At 41.4% G+C, this 23,809-nt stretch overlaps 1 protein-coding gene across 1 annotated transcript in view; it reads right to left on the bottom strand.

The window, feature by feature from the left end:
* LOC122632069 (myelin transcription factor 1-like) overlaps window positions 1-23,809 on the bottom strand; it is a 234,912-nt gene that overhangs the window by 80,172 nt on the left and 130,931 nt on the right. Inside the window, exon 6 of the mRNA XM_043818511.1 lies at window positions 22,568-22,658. Within this exon, the coding sequence (XP_043674446.1) occupies window positions 22,568-22,658 (91 nt within the window). The remainder of the gene's footprint in view (window positions 1-22,567; window positions 22,659-23,809) is intronic.

Raw genomic sequence — 23,809 nt, 5'->3', positions numbered from 1 at the left:
TTTCTCTTCTTGTTAATCTAGCTTCGAAACCATAATTTATTCACTGGAACGACGCTAGAGATAGAAACAAAGTTTTTTGCGGAACGCGCGATGCTTCAAGAGCAAGCATTTACTGACTAAATGAATTCTCAGTGTGTAAAGAGAGAAAAAGAAAGAAAGAGAGAGATTTATTCGTTTCACGTAGCCATTGCCTCTTTCTCTCGCTCTCTTTCCCTCTCTCTTTCTCTCTCTCTCTCTTTCTCTACCAAAAATACGAAAAATGCTTTGTTCGTATCGCGGAAAGCAACTGTAGAGTGGAAAAATTAAAAATGGCTTCGTACCGCATAGAAACCGGGACATAGAGACAATAGAATTTATTACGTGAACGCCCAAGTGGAGAAGCGAAAGGATGGTGAAAATCAAGCGAGACCTACCTGGCAATTAAAACATTAAACATCCGCCCTTTATGGATTTGCACTGTGCCGTGAGCCTTGCGTAAACGCAAGCGAACGTGCTTCGATGAGAATAAAAAGGCAGCAAAGAGAGAGAGAGAGAGAGAAAGAGAGAAAGAGAGAGAGAGAGAGAGAGAGAGAGAGAGACAAAGAGAAAACCAAAAGAAGGCTGAGGGGAGAAAGAAGGACGGAGCAGAGTAAGAAGGCACGACGAAGAGCCCTCGTAGCGTTATTGGAAAACGATGATTTACGATAATGGAGTTTTTTCCCCTCTCCTACCAGCTGAACAAGAAACAGAGAATCGAAAGTGAAGAGTAGAAGTATGCTGTAGTTTCAAGACAGCTTCCATCTCTCTCTTTCTTTCTCTTTCTCTGTCTCTCTCTGTCTATCTGTCTGTCCATCTATCTGTCTGTGTCTCTCCTTCTCTCTCTCTCTTTTTCCTTAGCTTTGCTGCTGAGAAAGGTAGGGCGTTAATAACGTTAATTAATATTTCGCGAAAAGTTCGATGATTGGAAAGAGGGTCTTCAAGCTGATTTTAAGCGACACACTGGTAAGAATCGTACTTTCTGCACTACTGGCTGCCAGCTGGCAGGTGGTCTCGAAATAAGATGTTTCTAATCCTGAAGAAGCTAAAGAAATCAACATCAGAAGGTCTATCGAACTTTTCCTTCTTTCTCTTCGTTTTATCTTTTGAATGGTGAGCCACAAGATTGATTGCTACTTTGATCTATATTATCTAGATGATCTTTTCAAAATAAATGTTAATGGCCAAATATTTTATATAGAGTTTATAAAGCCACACTCTTCTTCCAATCAATGAATAAGAAAGAAAGGAAAGAAATCCTACTAAGGTCAGCCAGCTCTCTCCCTTTGACATCAAGGGATTCAAATCTGGCGCATCAATATTTTATTGCGAGCACTCCTCATGTAAATTTCTTGGGATTTTACGACAATGTAATCCTCACGATCGCGACGGCCATGGCGACGTCTCTAGACGACGTCTCCGTTACTCAGCTAAAAAAAAAAAAACGTTATCGGTCGTTCACAGTCGACAAGGAGAAGAATCTACTTTTATTCTTCATCAAATTTTTCTAGCAGCAAAAATCGTCAGTTTCTGATCAGTCGACCATAATTAACATCGTTACTTGTTATTATCAACAATACTGATAAAGATGTAATAATATCGAATTAAAAATTGGATTTGTGAACTTACAAGGAAGGAGAATCATTACATTATATGTCTTTATGCGGATCGCAAACGGAGAAAGTTTAAGTTCTTTCGTTCCGAAAAAGGCACGTTTTTTGTTCGCAAAAGGGGTTGCAGATCCATCGGTGAGGTTCGTTGGTCTAAAGACGAGCCACAGGAGTAACGAGGATCTGTGTATAGGACAGGGAGGATTGGATGGTTAACTAGGAGAATGAAGGAGACAGTGTTTGGGGTTGTGCGGTGGAAGCGAGAAGGAGGAGATGGGTAGGTGACATAAAGCTGGCGTACTGAGGACTGCGTACGAATAACGGAAATTAAGTGTCAACCGAAAGAGAAGAGAGAGGAGAGTAGAGTTGAGTGAGAGAATTCGCCTCATCCTTCTACTACTTCTCCCTCTCCAGCTCCATCTCATTCTCCTTTTCAAGAGCGATGCCGCTTCGGAGGGATGAGAAAACGAAAGCCACACCGAGCGAAATATATAAGCACCGGGCTAGGATTAATGCTACGTGCACAGCAAACCTAAAACACCGTCAGACGAAATTCTTGCTAATTCTCCTCCCCCGTTCTAGCTCATTCATAGGATTTTAAGGAAGTCGTATAGCTCATAAAAGTCAAATCGAAATTCTTGCTGAAAGAAAAATCAGCTAGTATTTCTTACGTCTTTATCTTTCTACGAAGGAACATCCTTTGGCAGGGACACGACGGTGGAGTAGTCAAAGGGGTTGACCGAAGAGGTTCGATTGAATCTGATAGGGTCGTCGTAAGGGGAAGAGAAGACGGTAAGAGACAACGCAACGTAATCCTATGTGAATGGGCCGAGGGATTAAGGTTCTATAGGACGATGCTACCGAGGCCACCCGATGTTCCAATCATATTTATGGGTTCCGTGGTTCCTCGGTTCTCTTGGATACCCGTGCCTACCGTGTCTCACGTAAACTAGGGATTACGCGGCCAAATAGAATGCCTTACGACGTTCGCCTTACATTCACCCTCAGTCTGCACCCTTTCCGCTTTGCTCTTTTCCGTGGCTCGTATCGTAAAATGAGAGCGAGCATCCGCGCGTGCAACATCCTCTGAGTCTGATTGATCAAAGTATATGATCGATTTCACAATAATCGAACGAATTTAGCCACCGTTAATATTTTATATGTACGAATAATTCGTCATAAAAATTTGTTTTATTCCGATGAACCAGTTTGCGTTAGGAAAATCTGATCTTAAGGGGCTCGATAAATTCCAGCTGTAGATTTTTATAGTAGATTCAAAATACAACCGTCTTAACGATATTCCATCCCTCCATGAACGATGCGATACCGCGATTAAATATAATTAGGTTTTGCGAATGTCAGTAAAATGTGGAGAAAGAAAATAGAAAAAGAAAAGACTTTTACCCATGGGAGAGAAAGAGAGAGACAGCTTGGTGATAATGAGTCACCCACCATCGAGCGTCTTAAGACTCTTCATTTGTATTTTAATTAGTGTCGTTATGCTAATTATGCGTCGTTGCTTCTTGTCTCACGACGTTTTTGTTTTCCCGAAGCTCGAGCAGCTGGACGACTACCAGGAAGGTAACGATAAAAAGTAGAATAAAAATCTATTGAAATAAATGCGTTTATTTAAGAGAAAGTACGAATTGTTTTCAAAACTGCTTAGAAGAAGTGAAAGATTAAATTAGCGAAAGAAGACTACCTTAGGCCGTCGTATTAATTTAAATAAAGAAGAAGCAGTATCAATATCGATAGAATAATTAATCGAGAACAATTTTCGGATCAATCACCATCAGGCTCGGTTTCCATCGTGCTTAGCAACGTCTTTGAAGCTTCGTTCCTCGCTCCTCTTTGACGCCCCCTTCTCTCTCGTTTCAGCCCTCTTTCTCCTCCTCTTCCTCCTCCTCCTCCACCCCCTCCTCTCCTCCTCTTTCTCCTGCATACTCCGTCTCGTCCGAGCTTGTTGCTTTTTCCTCCCTCAGCGTAGCCCGAAACTTTTTGTTATAGTCGCGCGAACTTCTTTAATAATGCAACTCTTTATATTCACGGGCGTTTTTAACAAGCGTCGGCCTCGAGATTAGGTGAAAGAAGAGAATGGGCGAGCAGCAAGGGAGAATAGGAAGGAAACCGAAAGACAAAAAGAGAGAAAAAGAAGGAGAAGGAGAGAGAGAGAGACATAGATGAGGAGAAAGAGAAAAGGGAGAGAAAAGAGTCCAAAGTCGTAGAACAGAGAAGTGGGAGATATGCTCCGAATATGCTGCCGTTACGATGTTTCTTAATTATTATTATTGCCATTGTGTTGCCAGCGAGCTAAGTGTAGGCGGCCCTTCGCCACGGCGACAGTAACAACGACGTGGCTATGAATTGCTAATCCCACGTAACGGAGGCACGACCCTCGTGTGCCTCGTCGAAACGGACCAAGAACACACTCTGTCTCTTTCTCTCTCTCACTCTCTTTCATTCTTTCTCTCTTGCTCTCCTCGAAGAGACGATTTCACCACTCAACGACGTATTTTTCCACTTCCTGTTAATGAAATCGCGAAAAATATCGTTCCACTTTCAAAGAGGGTCACCTTGTAATAATAATACAGTGTGATGAATGTACATATAAAAAGTTTAATACGTTAGGGTCTTCGATCGTGGAATGACTATATCTATGACTATAACTTTGACTATAGCAATCGTCCCTACAGCGATGGGTTGTATCTACTTTAAATCCTACCTATAGTTAAAATCATATCGTTCTCCGTCTCGTTTTCTCTCTTTCTTTAGATTCTATGTCATTCAACGAACTAATTCGAATTTCTTTTCCAATGTTTCTCGAAAGTTCCTCTCTTTTTGTCAATCGGGAAAAACGAAGTTACTGAGTGGTAAGATAGTTGGCGAAATAAATCGCGGCCACCCAAGACAGCATCAATTAGCCGGTAAGAACCTTGCCGCGAGGACTTCGTCTTCTTAGCAGGTGCCCTCTCTCCATTGGATTTTCTTCTCACTAAAGGCAGAAAACGAGAGAAGGAGGAAGAAGAAGAAGTCGAATGCGTTGGTGGAAGGGAAAAGCAACGATCGTCGGTTTTTCGCGGCTGACGGGGAACGAGGGCTGGCTGCTTTTCATGCGCCAAAGCGATTATGGATTTCTTTAATAAGAGACCGCGTTTAAACAGCTTTGATCAATTCAACCAAGCTAATTCCCACCCGCGGAGACCAGGAGACGAGAAGACCCTTCCAGCTCTATCAACAGCACTCTGCTCTATCGACATGCCACTCCGTGACGTCGTCGTCTCGCGTTACGTGATTTAAAGGGCTCTAAAAACCTTTCTCTGATTAAGCGACCGGCTCCGCCAAAATCCGTCGCTTGCCCTCTTTAGAAAAAGAGAATCTCGCTCTCCTTTCTACACCCTCTTCACGACGACTTCTGGACTTCGTAAAATCACCCCAGCGACTACGACGAATTCAGCGACAACGACGGACTTTCAGGAACGTCCATTACGTTTTCAATCGAATTTCAATCAACGGACCGTGCAAAAGAACATCTTTTAATGTTACTTCACCGAGATCAACGTGATCCTTCCATTTTTTCCTTTAAGACGCATTAGAGGCACCTTCGAAAGTTCTTAATCCTGGTATTAAAGGAAAGTAGAATGTTAATTCTGAATGGAAATCCGAGAGAAACGATTATGTATGTATGTATATATGTATATATGTATGTATGTATGTACATGCAACGTACGTATGCAAGGATTCTGCTGACTTTAGCTATAAAATCGTTCTGCCGCCGTATACCAGGAACTCCGACAGACCGAGAGAAAATACTTCTAGGAAGGCAAATGAGGATGAGGTGGCAGAAGAGGTCGATTCACGGTCGCCAACTTAGTGAAATGTCTTTGCGGTGATTGAGCAAATATTTGATGAAGCTAGCTGGCCCTGCTACCTTTGCCTCGAGGGACAGAGGGAGAGAGAGAGAGAGAGAGGAAACGAACATGCGAGCAAGATCTTATTCGCGTTGAATATTAACTGGCGGATCGATAGATGAAATGATATTTCGAGCAGTATCTTAAGAAAACGTTGCACGTACATCCACATAATATAAATATTCCTTCAGTTTCATTATTTCTATATAACCGTGACAATTAATATCATTTGCATTTCTAAAATTTCAATGTAGAATGAGCCGTATAATTATCCGCAACCTTTTCTCAATCTGTCTGAAAAGTAACGCTTGCCGAGTCAACGACAAATAGAGCGTTGGTCTTAATGAAAGGCCGAATGAACGGCAGGCGTTAACCTTGCTTCCTTTTTTCTCTCTTTTTCCCTTTCTCTCTTGCTTTGCCCTTTTTCTCAGCATTTCGCAAATTAAAACTCGCGCAATTAAGCGGTTGGGATGAACAGGGACGAACGAGGCCGGAGCTTTTGCCTGTTTACGGCTACGTTCCTTTCCGTCGTTTCTACCAAAGCACAATCTGAGCAAGCTACCACTACAAAACGTGCCTGGTCTCTCTGACTCGTATTAGAATGAAAGAGAAAGAGAAAGGGTAGGAGGGAGAAAAAAGGAAACGAGAGCCGGACGTACGGCGACATACCGGCGTCAGGATGCCGCCACCGGCTGGCTTGGAAGCAATTATACAATTAGTTAAAGTATCTGGCCGCGTAACGGCCCATAAAACAAACGTGATTATGGGGACAAACTACCCTGAGTAAAGGAGCTAGAGAAAGATTTTGCTCGAACGAAATCCAGAGCGATAACGAATCTATGAAAAGATTCATTTTGTTAGAAACGATCTTTTCGAACTTCCTTAGTTTCTACAACGAGTTAAAGTCAACTTTAAGTTGAAGAAGAATTTTCGCATTCTACGATATCACTCTTTAAAATGTATACTATGTAATAGTCACCTCAAGACACTCGTGTATTATGTATATCCACAGATCGCATTTCCACTTCAGAGGAACTCGCAACAGCGATCTCTCCGCAAACTCAAGCGTGTCGTATTCTATGATATCGCGTAAATTGCCTTGGAGTTGATTCAAGCTGATGAATTCGGCGAATTAGCGGTGAGCGTTATTTAAGCGATTTTACATAATCTTGATATCGTCCTATAGGACAAATATGTATGTGATGATACATGTATATATGTGAATTAATGTTCTCGGTAAAATATCTATCGTGAGAATAGTCGAGTGATTCTTAATTTCAAATGCAAACGTCACATAATGTCATAGTCTTTTTCGATGTATAAGTATATATTGTTAAAGAAGAGAAATTTCTCAAAGCCACCTGCAAGCAAATTGGTCGCTTTACGGAGGGCTCCATGGAATATTCTCCAAGAATGGCGCATTCGCAAAGTCCAAGACACTGGAAATCGGTTTTCAGTTAGCGATCCTCTTCTCTTTTGCTCCTCGCGCATGCATAATGCATAACCGAACGCATCATCGTATCTCCATTCTCTATTCTATATTGAGAGAGATAGAAAGAAAGAGACAGTAATATCGTCTCTCCCTTCCGTGAGTCGCTTTTGTATCGAGAAAGAGAAGAGCAGGAGCTTTCCGTTCTTTTCTTTCGATCACTCTCATCGACATCAACGACGGCTGCGAGAAGGCGACGAAGGTGACGACACGTGCGCCAAAGTGAAAATATATGACTCCGCGAGCACGTGAGCCGACTTCCCTACGCGCGACGGCTTTTCTAAAAGAGATTCCTATAACTCAGTACAAAAAAAATATAGAAACGATATTGATGGCACACTAATCACTTTGTTCGTTACTTTACGCAATATATGATAATAGTTTCTGATAACATTTTTATTTTAATTAACTTTGAAAATAATAACACTTTATAGAATATTGTTTAACCGTTTAATGTCAAGCGTCATTGAAAAAAAATCTAATCGAAAAATGCCAAGTGCAAAGTGCCAAGTGAAAACGATTAATAATTGAATTTGCCATTTTTTGAAATGTGAACTAGTCGATCGCGCAGCATAGCATTGAAATAATTCAAAAGATACATGCTATAATATTGTTATATTCAGAAAATATATATACACATATATATATAGTTGATCTAAGTTTATTTTGAAATAATAATAACATAAGAAAAATTTTTCGTAAAGTATTTTACAAAAAGTGTCCTGACGATTTAACTTCTTGCCAAGGGATTTGCCGGTACCAGCTAGGGCTGCATAAACAAGACGAAGGAAATTTGCAATTATGAATCAGGACTAGAAATACACGGTTGCTATCCTCAGCACCTATACCCAACCGCATGAATTTCTTTAGTACCGTATGGCCCGCTTCTCTATTCCATGAAAGTGCATGGGCCCACACGCACGCGCACGTCTCCAGAGTTTACCGTAGAATTCCGAGTCGAGAGGGTGTGTCACAGGAAAAGTTGAAGGAAGCACAGCTGACGACTATGCAAATGTAAAACTGTGCTTCTCGTCCGTTGTATCCTCCCACACCACCCACCTTAAGTTCGATTCGTCGACGTTCCGTTCGAATAATTAAGATCTATCATCTATTTTCCTTCTTTATTAATATAATTTATATTATTTGAGATATTAATACTGAATAAATGATGTATTGATAATTAAATGCGACTATTCTTTTTTATCTCGAAACTATTTAAATATGATATCGCAAAATTCTATCGTATCGCAATTAGACGTTTCTATGCATAAAAGATTACCATGTCACCCGAAAGAGTTCTTTCTTCGCAAATAAGAAGCTACTAGTAAGATCAGTGGTCCGGACGAGCTGCTATTCCCAGAACTTATTTCCATATGGGTTCGAACCATTTAGCACAAACATTTTTCCCATTCGCTAAAAGCCTTCTCCGACTGCTTTCTCAATGACATCTAACTTACAATTTAAATAAAAGCAAACACACGTACGGCACCCTTGCCATGACTGTCGTATGATGTTACTTCGTGCGCTCTTTCAGTAGCCACTTCTATATGCGCAAGAAAGAAAAAGAAAGTGAAAGGAGGTAAGGAGATGAACGGAAACTTTCAATGGGTCTCGAAGATAGAAGACGTCTCCGGCAGATTCCGGAGGGTGTGATGAATACTCTTTAACAGCGGGACCAGCCAGCTTCTCTCTCATTCGCTCGGCTAATTCTTGACTCGACACCATCGCATATAGAAAGAAAGAAAAGAATAAAAAAAGAAAATAAAAGATCTTTCAAGACGATAAAGAAGCCGCTATATATTGACAAGAAATATTTCTACGTAAGAGTCGTAATTTTCGATAATTTTCGACCGACTAATATTTAAGATCAAAAACGGATAATTTAACAACTAAAAAAGAATGGAAAGATTATAATATCGTGAGAATGAAATATTTTTCTAAAAGAAATGATACTTTTCAAGAAGAAACGAATTTCGAACTATGAAAACTATGAAATCATACTAAAGTTTATTCAAAAAAAAGAAAATTTGCAGTTTCATGTTTGATATACATTAATCAATTTTAAGGACAGAGATTATTTATTTGTCTATTGTTAATATTACTTTTATATATTTTGTGCATATTTTATAGTATCCTGAGCAGTCTCTAAGTATCAAACAATGTTTATCAATTTATTTCGTTATTTTTTACAATTTGGCCTAGCAAGGGTCAGAACACCTCCGATTAACGACTATCTATCCGATGATCAATCTTTTTGCAAAGCTAAAAAGAACTATATCATTTCTTAACTTTTCTTAATCACGTGCTTTTCCTCATTTCTTTGCTTTTTTATTTAACGCTCTCTATTTCTATCATCAATAATACCGATTAATCACTTAAGGGTCGATCAAATTCTTTTACTGTTCTTTTAATATTCAACTCTCCTTCTTAACTTCGTAATTAAGAATAAGTGATTATGTGATTTAAGAATAAGTCATTCATTATCAGTCATTCCCTGCAAATTATTTCTATTTACTCATTTATACAACGTCAACAAATCATGAATACATTATACGATATATTCTCTGATCCTACGAACTAGATTGCAATTTAAACTTATCCTTACGATTTTTGTTTCTTCAAAGCGAATTGCGTAAATACATCCTTCTATCAAACTTATCTAGAATAGATTTGTCTAGAATCATTGCGGCATTCGATCGACAGGATTGGAAACTCAACGCTCATAAAATTAATGAACCAGTCAGATCTCTGTCCCTCATTTCTCCTTCTCTCTTTCCTATTCTCTTGTATGCTATCTCCTCACTGCTCTACAAATCGGATTCCTCCTTTGTACACTCTATCCTCTGCCCTGAGAGCTATTCGTGAACTTCTTTGTATCGAGCAATCCGGAACTTGGTGGATAAACGATAGATTGGCAGGCACATGCCTCGAAATCGACTACTTGCATTACTAACGGAGATAACCAATATCGATGAATCGACTTTGCAAGACGATTGAAGGGAATTTGAAGGAACTTGAACGTAATACAATACTTGTGAAAAATCGAAGTAAAAAAAAATCAAATCTAACGATCAGTCATTAAATTTTTAGTTATAGATTCGGCAAAAGTTTCTATTTATTCTTAGAAACGCTCGGAAATCGATTCCTCGCGTATTCCAACAGCCCCTGAACCCTCAAGCAGATTGCTTTCCAGTGCGACACAATCTGACAGCAGAAGAAAATGGAGACGGATGATTTCCTTTTTCTTGCGACCTAATGCCTCGCGTGACATCGAAGCCTTCCTGAAACGATTTCAGCCGGTAAATGCATGGCGCTTACCGTGATTACGGTGCTTAACGCTCTCCTACGTGAACCCAGCATGCGTGCCTACGTGTATATGTGTATGTATGTATATATATATATATATATATATATATATATATATGCGTGCATGAGTGTGTACGTGTGTGCGTGTATATACATATTCGCGGCTGCCACGTAGCTTCTGAGCATAATTTAACGCGATACGTTGGGGTTCTGCTAACTTGCTTAGTGCAACCTCAAATAGAACCGTAGGTCGTGAAATTTCCTCCGGCGTTACGACCGGAACGACGAGGCTTCTCCTTCTCCAACCGATCCTCTTTTCCCTCTGGGCTACAGAAGGGCTCGTGAAGACCCTGTTAGTCGAAAGGATCGTTATCGAAAAATGTTGATCGATTTTTTTCAATCTCATTGATGAAAGAATCTAAAATACGTTTTTTATGAAAACCATGCATGAATTCCAACAAGCCTACCGTTTCAACGCTATCGTATTAGAATTAGATCAAAATCTTATCCATGTGTTGTTAAGCGATTACAATGATACGATATTCTTCGCTAAATCGTACTTAACATTTAGAATGGTAGTTACGACATTCCATAGTAATCAGGAATACAGGATAGGGTGGTTTGATACCAATGGGTGTAATTGTGGTTGACGTACTTAACGACCGATTACACACCGATATAACGACCCATTAACGGAATTATGTGCGGTTTAATACATCAACTGTCTGCTTGTCCTCCGTTTCTCGTCGCAATTTAACGCACTTACGAGATATCCCGTTGAATAGGATACGCCGTCGTTGTTATGCCTTACTAAACGCATAAAAGCCAAAATGGCTGAGCGAGTAATTCGTTATTTTGAAAAATGAATCTTCACAAGTTCCAACGATACTAACAAACGAACTCATTGAATCGTCTAGCGGTAATTTACTTGGAAGTAATTTTCGAGACCAAAAAGCGAGAGCTTGTAATCTCGAATATAGAGCGACAACAATGAACGAATGACAACACGGTGGATTCTCTCTTTGGCTATGAACAACAGTAGCTGCTAGTGCTCGAGGGCGCTTTGGGGCCTATAATCATGCGTCTTGATTAGTGCTGCGCGCTCAGTGATCATCCGTGGCCTCTAATGCTTCTCTTCGGTTCGCTCCGATCCTCTACGATTCCCCTCTCATACTCGTCTCACATCTTCTAGCGTAGACCAAACTTACTAATATTCCTATCCTATCAGTTGACTCAACCGTGACTCCCGTAAAACTGAAAATTTACGATCCCATACGCTAATTCGAATCCTTCCGAACCAATTAGTTTCTTAGAGTGTAGTAACGTGAAAACTAATAAATGTTTCCTTTTAAAACTCTTATTTTCTCGAGAAATCCGAATTTTTTCTTACTTAATTGAGCGTGCCCACGAACAGTTGTAGTTGGTGCAAAGGGAGTCTGTAACATATAACGTGAAAGAGAGAGAGAGAGAGAGTAAGAGAAAGAGAGAAAGAGAGAGAGAGAGAGAGAGAGAGAGAGAGACGAAAGTCCTGGCAAAGCACAAGATTAAGCAAATCGACGGTCGGTCGGCGTTTAAGGTCCTAGTCAATGGCGCGGAAGAGACGCGGAAGGAGTAAGGCCGAGTAAGCAGGTTATAGCGGTGGTCCAAGCCACACACAGAGGCACAGATGGATAAGTAAGATAGAAACTGGTTTGGGTGGACCAAACTGATACAATTAGATGTGATCTTAACGCCATAACTCAGGGCTAATCTTGGGGTCTGCCGTGGCTGGGGTGAATCTAGCCTTCCGGCCAAGGTGTGACTCACTTCATTATTCATCCTGTTCTGCTACCGAGCCGCGATTATCGTTCGCTATCCAAACCGGATGTACCTTCCATCCGACCTATCGAAGCAAACCGGTCGACCTTGTGTTCGCGATGGTCCGCGAATTCTATCGAACTCGTATATATTCACCCTGAAGATCCAAGTAAGTTAGAACTGAACAAGTGAGGCAAGTTTATAGGATTCATTTAGATAAATGTTATCGATTTAATTGGAATATTTTTTCTGTTATTTAATTACAAAGTAATTGATTGAAAATTAATTAATAAAGAAAATTCTTGCGTTAATAAAATATATTGGTTTTCCCAATTTTATTTTTTACCTTTCAGAAATAACATCCTTTTAAAAAGAACCGTGACACCTTTTTTTCTTTAATAAACCATAAACTTCATCCGCAACGAAAAGGAGATTGTACTAAAGTCTCGCCTATGACTGCCTTCCCCGGTTTTCTCTTTTTCTGTTATTGACTGAGTTCGTTTATGTACTCGCAGTTTACGATGCCACTAAAGTCACAGGAACGACACGGTTACCGACACCGGTCGGTTAAAAGTAAAATGCTACCCTTTGCCACGCCTCGGAGCCTTAGGTCCTTTCTTCTACTCGTGTCTTTCTTTCTCTTTTTTGCTCACTATAATACTTCCCCGTCAATCGAGCAAACGAGATTTTTTTTAACTTCTGACCTCGTTAAAAGAATAGGACCCAGCAGTACTGTAACGATTCTATATCCTTCGAAGAGATTCGACCCTTCTCACTTTCATTCTCGTCTCTTTTTCTTTACGATCTCAAATGCTTACTACTTTCCTACGTACGATTACTTTAGCAGCGAATATAAGTTTATCGAGGTATATGACTCATACCTCGAGATAATTATAGAAATATTTTTCCGTGCAATAACGTGCTTCAAGAATCCAATAATAAAGATACATATCTGTGAGACTAGCTAACTTAGCGAATCACGCGAGATCAATTTGACTTGGTAGCAAGTTACATGAGTTGGAAGTACGCAACGATAATTTCTGACCCATTTACCCAAATGTAGCGAGTCTTCTCGTATGGAATCAAATATATTGGGCGGTTACTAAAGGGAAAAAGGAATTTCATAAGAAGATGGAGAAGAAGGACGGAACACGAAGTTAATCGCACGCAAGGAACGCTTCTACGCTTCCGTTCGATGCGGTTGCGTAAACTCTGCTTAGGCAAGGAAACCAGGAACGATAACGATCGGCCGCCCCTATCGTTGCTCGCATGCATGTGGAATATGATAGAGGTGTTACGCACACACGAGCCAACACATACGTTCTTGTACAAGAAACATGTCGTCTACGAATTTCAGTAAAACTATACTTGGTCATCACCTTCGAACGTTCGGCAAAGAGTCTTTAACGGCAAGATAAATATATATATATATATATATATATATATATATATATATATATAAGTACACAACAGCATATTTGCTGAGGTAAACGAGCGAGAAGTTTCTCCTTTACCTTTGGGCTTACTTTTAATTCCATTAGGTGGTATCGCTAGGTTGCTTTTCATCCCAAAAGGCCGTTTCTGACCTTCTATCGTCTCTCTTCTTCTTACCAACGGGATACGAAAGGATTCACGACTCTTCAACGAAAATGGAGAACAGAGATAGAGAAAAAGAGAGAGATTCGCTTAAACCTGGCAAGTTTGCCGCGGGCTAACTAAGCCCAATGACTAACCCTTTGAGGACGCAGTGTTATCCGTAGAAGAGATCTCTCGTGCTCAGGATCCGACCTCCTGGCAGACAACCAAAAACTTAATGAGCGCCGAGAGTCGACCTGACCTCGGTGCGGTGAACGCGGGAAACGCGATTAACAAGAATAGCCACGATTAACGATTCCGTTCCTTATCTTCATACCGGAACGTTTCGGGAGTTTGATGGTTTTCTCGATCGAAGAACTTTTTAGAGTCCCAAAGTAGCATTAATTAATATCTGTGAACCATTCTTAAATCGTTTCCTTGATTCCTCATTTTCATTTCGCACGAATGAGGAAAATCGAATTTGTAGTGTTATCACAGATGCCTGTTTCTTGAGACAATGCTAGAGATTTTTCCTTAGACGACGACTCAAACACTGCTTCCAAGAGCGAAATTCGAGTCCTCCACTACCTGTGGCTTCACTCGTTCTCTACGACGAATACGACAATGGCGCGAATTAGCGTCGTCGCCGCATACATACGTCATATCGTTTGTATCATCAGTACATTTGATGACGGGTAAGGCACGGTAAGGCTGTCGTATCCAATACGATTGTCGTCGTACGGAAACGGGTAGCCGCTTTGTGCCATCAGAATGATTATATTGCCGTAGTAACGTCAAGTTGTATGCGTATAGGGGGAGAAATCAACAGTCGTTGCACGCATCTCTGATATTCTCTTGATTGTCGAGTAACGTTTGTAAATCACAGAATTAATAGGAGCTTCTATAAATAAGACTAACGTTTTTTCCGTGTCTTTTCAAAAATCTGTACATTTCCACGAGAAATTTCCACGAAGAGTCTTCCCCTTAATCCAAGATCTTATCCCATCCCTATAGTCCTTTCAAAAGCGCGACGAGTGCTCGTGCCAGAATCGCTACGATCCTTCCCTCTTTTTCCTCCCTCTCTCTCTCTCTCTCTCTCTCTCTCTTTCCTGTTCTCTTCCTTCCAGTTCTTTATCAAGCCGCGAGAGAAACGTTTCGCGGTAACGCCAACGTCGTGCTGGCGGTCTGCTGGCTGTGAGTTGTATTTTTTTTACGATATTATTTATGATATTAATTTCGCCCCGGTAACGCCGGCCCCACCGGGAGTTGTAAAGCGGACCGAGGTGCTTCTTCCCTCTTCCTGCGATATCATTGTCTTGAGCAGCGACGGCATATCCCAGACGTACGGAAGGGAAAGAAAGGGGTTCCACTAGAGCTTGTGAATAGTGGCCCTCTTCTGCAGAGCCATGCTGTAAGAGGAAGAGTCGTTGCCGGTGTTTTCGGATGAAAAGGAGGAAGTCTCTCTCTCTCTCTCTCTCTCTCTTGCTCTCTCTTTCTCTCTTTCTTTCCTACTCTCACTCTCACTCTCAACTACGCAGTGAGAAGAGGATTTCCTCGCTCTCAACTGGCACTAGAAGTCCTCCTCCAGAAAGATCTCACGACGAACCGTGAAAATTCCATGAGGGTCGAGTGACATTCCTTCGAGTGTTTGGTAGAAATCTTCTTGCTAGATCTCGTTTAAGGTATTAAAGAAGGCAGTTTTATGTTTTATCATGACTTGTACGAATAATAAAAATGAGATATTTATATATTGTTTTATTTGAGAGAACAACGTTAATCCGTTATAGAAATGCCAGGGATAAAAATTGGATCGAGAGATTGTTCTCCAATTGAGGCAGGGGAAGATTTAAAGTTTAGGGTACGGAAAGAAAAAGAAAGAGAAAGTAAATACGAGTTCTTGGGATAAGCAAAATTTAAAAGCGTTTCCTCTCGTCTTCCAAATTACTTTCCGGAGGCAAAAAAAAAAAGGAAGACAGGACGGAGGAGCGCGAAACCGAATGATAGGCCACAAAATAAAAGGCGAGCGAGCTTGCGCCTCGTTTGCCACTAAAAGCTCAAAGCCACATTAATCTCAGTAATTACGTCACCTCTGCTTATACCCTGCGGAAGTCTTGCGGTCGAAAACCGTTTCCGGAAATTCTCGTCGTGTTCGAGAACAAAGCAAACACGATCGTAGAGTAAGATCTTCGTCATCTTTAATTTTCTTTACTTTCTTAGTTAGATTTTTTATTTTCTTTTGGTTATATAATTACTTAACAATAATTTCTACATAAACAAGGAATCACACATGAATACAATTTACCTTTACTGTTTTGTACAAAAAAGAAGATTCAACTCGAAGCTGTCCTTGTTCGTAGAACGTTTCCAAGCCTTGCTTTTCCCTGTAGAGGGGAAAGAGGCTTGCGCGAGGAAGCGTTATGGTAGACCGCAAAACCAACAAACGATATGCGTCAGGAGACTATGGTAGAACATATCGTAGGTATCCTACTACAAAATTGGTTTCCAACAATTTACTATCAAACCCAAAATCGTCTTTCCTATTTACAAATAAACATTGTACTTTAGTTATATTTTCATTCACTCTCAAGCCAGGCGAATTAGAAATTTCAAGTATTAATATTGATATACGTGTAGGAATATAGATATGTATATACGAAGGAGAGAAATTTGGAACTGATACGTTTCGAAGGGAATCATCTCTGAAGCAACGATAGCATAGCCTAATCACAGAGTCAGCTAATATAATGACTAGGTGGTGCGCGCAAGAGCAAACGACGGCGATGGCCCGGAGCTATTCCTCCATCGGTGTGAGAAATCGGTTCAGGTATCGTTTACCGCATCGAACGTCGCTCGGTTTAACGTTAATTCGACTTACGGTTAAATAGTTTAAACATACAATATCTTTCGAGTAGAAAATTATTTAAATAATAATGTTATAAAAACCAAACGTAAAGTCATACAAAGATACGTTTATTCCTGTAAAAAGATCCAATATCTAAAACTTTGTCAAGCATTGCTCGACGATACCGTATCAAAATAATCGTTATCTTCGATTTATAAAAAGAGCTAAGAAAAAGAGATTTCTCTAACTCTCTCGCAAGTTGCGTCCTCTCGTAGACTACAAGACGTACAGTCAATTTTGAAGCCATCTGGTCTTGGTATTTCGTATCTCGGTTCCCTTAAGGGCCTGTCCTCGGGGCAACGGTCAGCCGTTGCGGTCAACTACACAGCTTGTCTGACTCGCCTTCGTGCTTCGGGTCCTTTGGTGATTAACGAGAGGTCAAACCTACCGCCACCCGAAGCGCGAGCAAATACTCTCTCTCGTGAAATTGAGTTCCAAAGCGAGTCCTGATTGAGGTACCCGCCATTGCGACCATGACGAGCCTGACGGAGCACAAGGGATACCTTCGAATGATACCATGAAAAAATTCGAAATTCGAAAAGTTTTTTGGAGTAAAAAACTTGACAAGAATGACTCCTAGCAATTACTAAAGATCCGAATGAATAAAAGAATGCAATGTATTCCTTGACTGATCAATCTAATACCTACGATTCGCGCTTAGAGACGAAGAAATATCAGAACGAAGAGCGTATATTCGTTAGCCAGTAGTTCGAAGACGAGAGTTTATTAGTCAATACAGAATACTTACTGTCACATCCTATCGGAATAAGTGTCCACCAAAAGAAAGAGGTTCGTGCGAGCTCGGCACTTTATCGGATTAGTCAGTCGCGGTAAAAGCGTTCTGGAATAAGCGCCCCAGCAATCCGTTAATTCGCTCGGACTGCTTCGCCTTTTTCTTTCGCGTTGATATTAATCGGCCGGAGCATCCACAACTATCTTCTAGTCTCCGAAAGTATCCTCTTTCTTGTCGTATTGGATATTACTGACCGACGTGTAACTCAAATTATTATATGCTTCGATTCTCTTCCTAATTTGATTTGTTTTCTCATTGCAAAAAAAAAAGAAAAAAGATATATACGTGTTTAAATTTGAACCATGGTCCAGCACAAACATAAACGAAAGTTTTTTCGCGCGGAAAACTCTTTTTTTCGGGGCATAAACTCGAGACAAACTTTTTTCAAATGCGGGAATTGTTTATTCAGAGTTGTATCAGCGGTGTTGATCGCAAGTAGGAGAAGCATGAGTGGGTGGTGTAGAAGGAAAATGGGGACGAGGAGATGGAGGAGAAAGACGGGAAGGCGCAGGAAAGCGAGAGAGCCGCGTGAATAGCGCTTCCGGTGGGACGGCGAGTGAGGTCCGCAGGGTTTCGCAGACTCCTGCATCCGGTCCAGCATCCGGCGTTGCTACCCTATCGAAAACCGGGCCCGGATCTCGCAGTGTTCGTCGTCCACCCCCGACGACGACGACGATGACGACGAATATCTCTCTTTCTCTCTCTTTCCTTTTCTCTGTCCAGCCAGTCCAGAGTTGGAGTCTCGCGTACGGCGTACCCACTGGCGTTCGTTAATTAAGATATCGATTCTTATTGTCCGCACGGCTGCCGAGTCGAGCGGACGTCCTGCCCGGCGCCCGATTTCACGCCCACGATCCACGTTACTTCTTCATGAGAACCAATCCACCATGTTAACGGGCCCTCTCTTTCCTCGCATCCAAGTCTTCGCCGTTACGCTTGGCTACTTCGATTCGACGTATAATTCATTGATTTTCTTAAATTCGAAAATTCTCAACGATTTTCGGCAAGATGCTTGAAATTTCAAAGAAAGGAAGAATATACCGTATATATAAGTAAAAAACTTGACGACAACATGGCACGCGACTGCTCGAGGGTTGATTTTCTCCGAACCATCTGTGAAAAACCTCGAGAAGGGAAGGATCGTAAAGGATGACCAGGGTTGTCACCTGATATATATCTTTATGGTCGCCCGAGCGAGCCCTCTTTACCTCTCTCTCTCTCTCTCTCTCTCACTCGAAGGGTCTTTTCCACTATCCAAAATGGACCTTTCCCGGGTTCTCCTCACGGAGGTGCTACCACCGTTGACTTGCTATGAACGAGCGTGTAAAAAGCGTTGTGGAAGAGGGAGATCGCGTAATTATGAGGATTAATCTTAAGTCCCGTAAAGTCCACCACTTGTGGAGCTCGTTCCCCTCTCTATGTCGCGATACCTCGTTCTTCTCTCAATTCTTGTTTTGGATAAACTGAGAAAGAGAGTTCTGTCAAAGAACCCAGCGAATCGGTAACCTTAAGATTCGCGAAAAATGAAACTTTAACAGATTTAAAATATATGAAAGTATATATAAGAAAAAGTATACAACTGTAATAGTAATTTCGAAACTCTTAGCGCATGATTCTTCTAATATTTGTAACATTCCCACGATGATTCCTTTACCCTTCATCTCTTTTACATCTCGAGCACAGAGGTACCATGGAGTAGGTACGTACGTATGTAGAATGTCGAAGCTACAGGTGTCAGCGAGAGCAGTATTTTTCAGTGAGCTCGCTCAGGGTATGGGCTATAGAGGAAGAGAGCGTAGGGTAAAGAGCAGACAGAAAAGGGATGAGGAACTGAAAGAGGGAGCTAGAAAGAGAGAGAGAGAAAGAGAGAAAAAGACGTTTCACCGCGGTAGGGTAGCAGAGTGCCGGCACGCACGTTGAATCTGCTAAACGTTCTCGCTCGTGCGTGAAATGCCTCGATATCACTGTTTTATTTCGACTCGTTCGTTCGTCGTTGCTCTTTCGCTCCCATGCAATTCCATCCTTTTTACCCTCATCCCGTTTACCACGACCGTTCGCGTACGCAACCCTTTCTCTCTCTTTGTCATTTACTCTCTTTTCATCCTCGTGTTCGCTCGTGCAGATTTGATGACCCTTCGACGCGATTTGCTCGATCATTGAAAACTCTCCGCGATTAATTACTCCTCCGTAGTTTTTTGCGGTTAACTCGATAGGATTCAAACGAATGGAAACGTCCTCGAAATCAAACGAAGCCCCATGAATTTGTTTAAAGAACTTACAAATGTCCTTTGAAACATATTACTTTTCAAAGTGGCACTCAGCTTTTAACAAAATAATCCAGGTTATTCGAAGGCTAGCTACGCAATATGAGAAAAGTAAACTTGTCGACGGTATCCTGTCTCTTTTTCTCATAATTAGGATATTTGCGTTTGACGGGGAACACGGTGAGATAATGAAACGTCGATGAAAAAAGTCGACGAGTCGATAAATCGTAGAATGGCTCCTTCGGGCGATTTAATTAATAATTATCGGTCCGAAAACGAACGCCTAGGCACAATGGCGATACTTCCTCCTTGGGTAATCCTCGGAAGATTAACGAGCCCGTACCGTCAGAGTATCCTCTCCCTCTTTCTCTTTCATGTTCCTTCTCTCTCTCTCTCTCTCTCTCTCTCTCTCTCTCTCTCTCTCTCTCTGTAATTCTCTCTTCCTTTCTCAGCTCTCTCTTGTAGCCACAAGACGCCAGGGCGCGCCTTGCGGTGGTTGCGGCAAGAACCCCTCGCCGTACCGCATTAACGCAATTATGAATTTGTCGCGTTGGGATCTGACAATACAAGATGTCGCTACCATTCCCCTGCCACGTACCTCTCCTACCTCTTGTCGCTACATGGTCCCTCGCCTATGTCTTCCATGTCGACACTAAAACCAATGCTAAATCCTATAAATATAACTTGCAGAAGGTAACACTTAAACAGAATGAACGAACAAAAGACAAAGACTTCTTCATTGACGTTTTACTCCAAGTCGAAGAAAATTCTTGATTTGTTCAGTAAATCAACGGATATATTATAAAATAACCTGATTATATTTCGAACGTTATTGTTTCAATGCTCCTTCATGTAATTGAATGAATCGACTTTCCTGCATATTTGTTTTCTAACCGGAAGATGAAAGAGCAAATATAGTTTTGAGTAACCCTAACTTAATTTCCAAAGGGTATCTCGGCGATAGTAGCAGCATTGGTTGCAACTAGTAGGAATAGTAGGAACAATAACAGCAGCTAAAAGCAAGAGGAGTAGTAATGACGAAGATAGTAATGGTGTACAGAATAAGAGGGGAAAGAGAGAGCTACCCGAAAGCGGTACCATGCGGTAGCATAGAAGGGGTCAAACGAGAGGATCATTGCGGCTCTCCACAGGCAACTGCTGCAACCGACTCCTCGCGACAAATTCCTCCTAGCTCGACAGCTCTCTCGTCCGCTCTCTTCGTGTACTTTCCATTCTCTTGGCCACATCGAACCGGACTATCTCCTCCATACCTACTACCTATCTATCTACCTTTATACATCAACCATTTTCGTAGACTTTGACTCTCCAGCAGGAATTTACACTGCGCGAGAAAATCAATCGACCTAACGACCGACAGAACAGCCGAGCCATGCAAGAAACCAAGGCTACCCTTCCCCTTTCTCTTCTACCCTCTTTCTACTCCTTCAACGGATCGGAGTCTGCTACGTATAGGGAAATGGGCTGGCTGGTCTAAGCACGGAGCTCGGACGATGAGCTGTAGGAGAGTGCCTAGGTCGACCCTTAATATCGTAAGAGCTGAATCCACGCAAACAACCCGTACGGTCCTAACGTAACCTTCGGTTAAGCACTGGAAAGCCCCTGGTGTGTTGCCGCTTCGACCGCCGCTGGCCCTATTATCGCTGCTAACTAATAAGGGACCTAATTGAAACGTCGGCCTTTTGTTTTCGATACTCGACCAAAGGTCCAGAGGTTATACCATCTCGAGACCGTCTGAGACCATTCGAGCAATGGCCACTCCATCGAAATGTGGCTTCGAGTACGAATCATTTGCCCAGTATGTAGAGATAATTCTCGATTTGCCCTTTCTTTTCACTAATCTGCCCACTTGTTCAAATTCTCGGAAGTGACGATATATCGTGAATGTTGCTGAACCTCCACGAATAATGATTTTGTTATATTCACGAAATCCCTATAATGTCCATGACTATTTTCTGTTGAAAGCCGACGAAAGTTGGAAAAAGTTTGATGAAAGTAATGACTAGAGTAGATCGCTTTTAGTAGCCTTCATGCACTTCGTCGTACTTAATCGTCGACGCTGTCGCCGCTCTATCTTCACAACGACGAATACGAAGACTTATGTATTTTGTATTCTACACGTACCAACGTATTACGCTGGCTTACTCGATGCCCACACGATATAGTTGGATATTATTCCTGGTGGACGCAATCATATTAGTTTCCGAAGTTATTAGAATATTTATGCGAACCCGTCGCGAGGTTATGTATGATAGCAGGGCCTTGCCCTCTCTTCTGTCTCGCGGCATCGAATCACCCACCACCGTTCTCGTCGTTGTCATCGACCACCAGAAACCCCTATCGGGGTAGTCGAGCTCTGACTATCGTAGAAAAAAACTCTTAGAATGATCTGGAAAATCGTTCCCGACGATTGCCATTTTCCCATGTAATTTTTCTTTGATATTTCTTTCTTTTGATTTTGTAATCAAAGGAATTTATTCGAAAATTCTTCGAATCGATGTTTGACACTATCTTGCTAAAGAAAAAAGAGAGAGAGAGAGAAAACAGTTTTTTCTCAGAAAACTTTTACTATTCTCCAATGTTCCTTACGTAACTTCGAAGCACTGAAGCACGAGACGAGATATTCCAGCGTTACGATATTAAACGCTAGAAGAGTAGTTCTTCCACGACGCAGAAAACTTTTCGCTCGCACGAGAGGGAAACGAGAAAAAGACGATCGAGGGAGTGTTGCTTGGAGAGTAAGACGAAAATGCTCGTCTGTGGAGACCGACGGAGGCGACGGCGAATATTCCAAGGATTTTTATAGACGCCGTTGAAAAAAAATATGCTATTTTTGGAAGCTTTAAAACAAAAACTGGCAAAGAGAGAGTTGTGATGGTAGAAAGCTTACCTTGTTGGCGTGGGTTTAGACAAGCTGCTCGCGAGATAGATTGTTGTGGATCTTCCAAAAGTCCACTCTGCCGTGTTTTGCTCAAGTACAACTGAAATAAGAAGTGGTATAACGTTAGTACATTGCATTGAATTAATTCACAAGTTAAATAAGAATACAATTTGATTAGATCTGTCGAAACATATCGATCCCGTTATATTCCCTTTAAAAGATTATTTCCAAGTCTTCGTTGCTTAAGTCCTTATCAATAAATAAAAAACATTTTGTGATGGAAGTCTCACGAAGCAAGCTTTTTTCTGTCATCGTCGAGCTTCTTTTACGATTTCGCCCTCGCGTTTTGTCTCGACTTTAGCCTCTTTCGCCAATAAGGAAGTCCCTAGTCGTCCGATCATAGGATTTGGGTATCCCGATCACGTGCCAAGGGTGAACCATCTCCTTTAATATCAGGAGCAATTCGGACTCGCCTCCGTATAAAATAAAGGGCTGACATGCGAGCATGGTACGGAGGAGGGAGCAAAGGAAGAGTAAGTGCGACGGGGATGCTCGCACGAGCGAGCGAGCGAGCGAGCGAGTGAACGAACGAACGAATACGAGCGAGAGAAGACCGCCGAGTGGAAGGGTAGTTTCAACACCGTGGTGAGGGATGACTGAGCGAGTCGGTTAAACGCGCGTCTTCTTTCATAAATTTCGAGGGGGCTCTAGGATAAAGGTTTAGAATAAATCGTTCGATCTGTTATCCACTCTGACGTCGGTAGATAGCGTTAAACGAAAGTGTCTATGAATAGTTTCTTCATAGAAACGATCTTTCATTTTTGTGCTCCTAGAAAAAATACATTTCTTTTTTTAAATCATATGACAGAACTAAGGAATATTACTAAATGATCAAATAATACATAAACGACATCTTGGTGATATTAATTTTTGAATACTTAGATATTACGCTATGAAAAGTATTGGTTAGAAGGAAAAAAAACTTTTTCGCAACATAAGATTAGAATTATAGTTGTTATGTATGGATTATGCATGGAAAAAGAAAGATAAAATAAAGATATATAATATATTTTTATCGTACGTAGCTATCGTGAAAAATGTATCCAATAGCAAGACTGTAGCTTGCCTTACGTCATCCATTTGCACGTTATAAGGAAAGACACGCGCGAAACTTACTGCGTCGAAGGCGAGTGCAATATGAAAGTAGAGGCGTAGAGAAAAAGAGAGCTTGGAATGCTCATAAATACGTCC

This window comes from Vespula pensylvanica, chromosome 1, assembly GCF_014466175.1.
Source record: "Vespula pensylvanica isolate Volc-1 chromosome 1, ASM1446617v1, whole genome shotgun sequence".
In the NCBI taxonomy this organism is placed as follows: Eukaryota; Metazoa; Arthropoda; class Insecta; order Hymenoptera; family Vespidae; genus Vespula; species Vespula pensylvanica.
The sequence above is the reverse complement of the archived record's forward strand: the minus strand, read 5'-3'. Positions and strand labels throughout refer to the sequence as shown.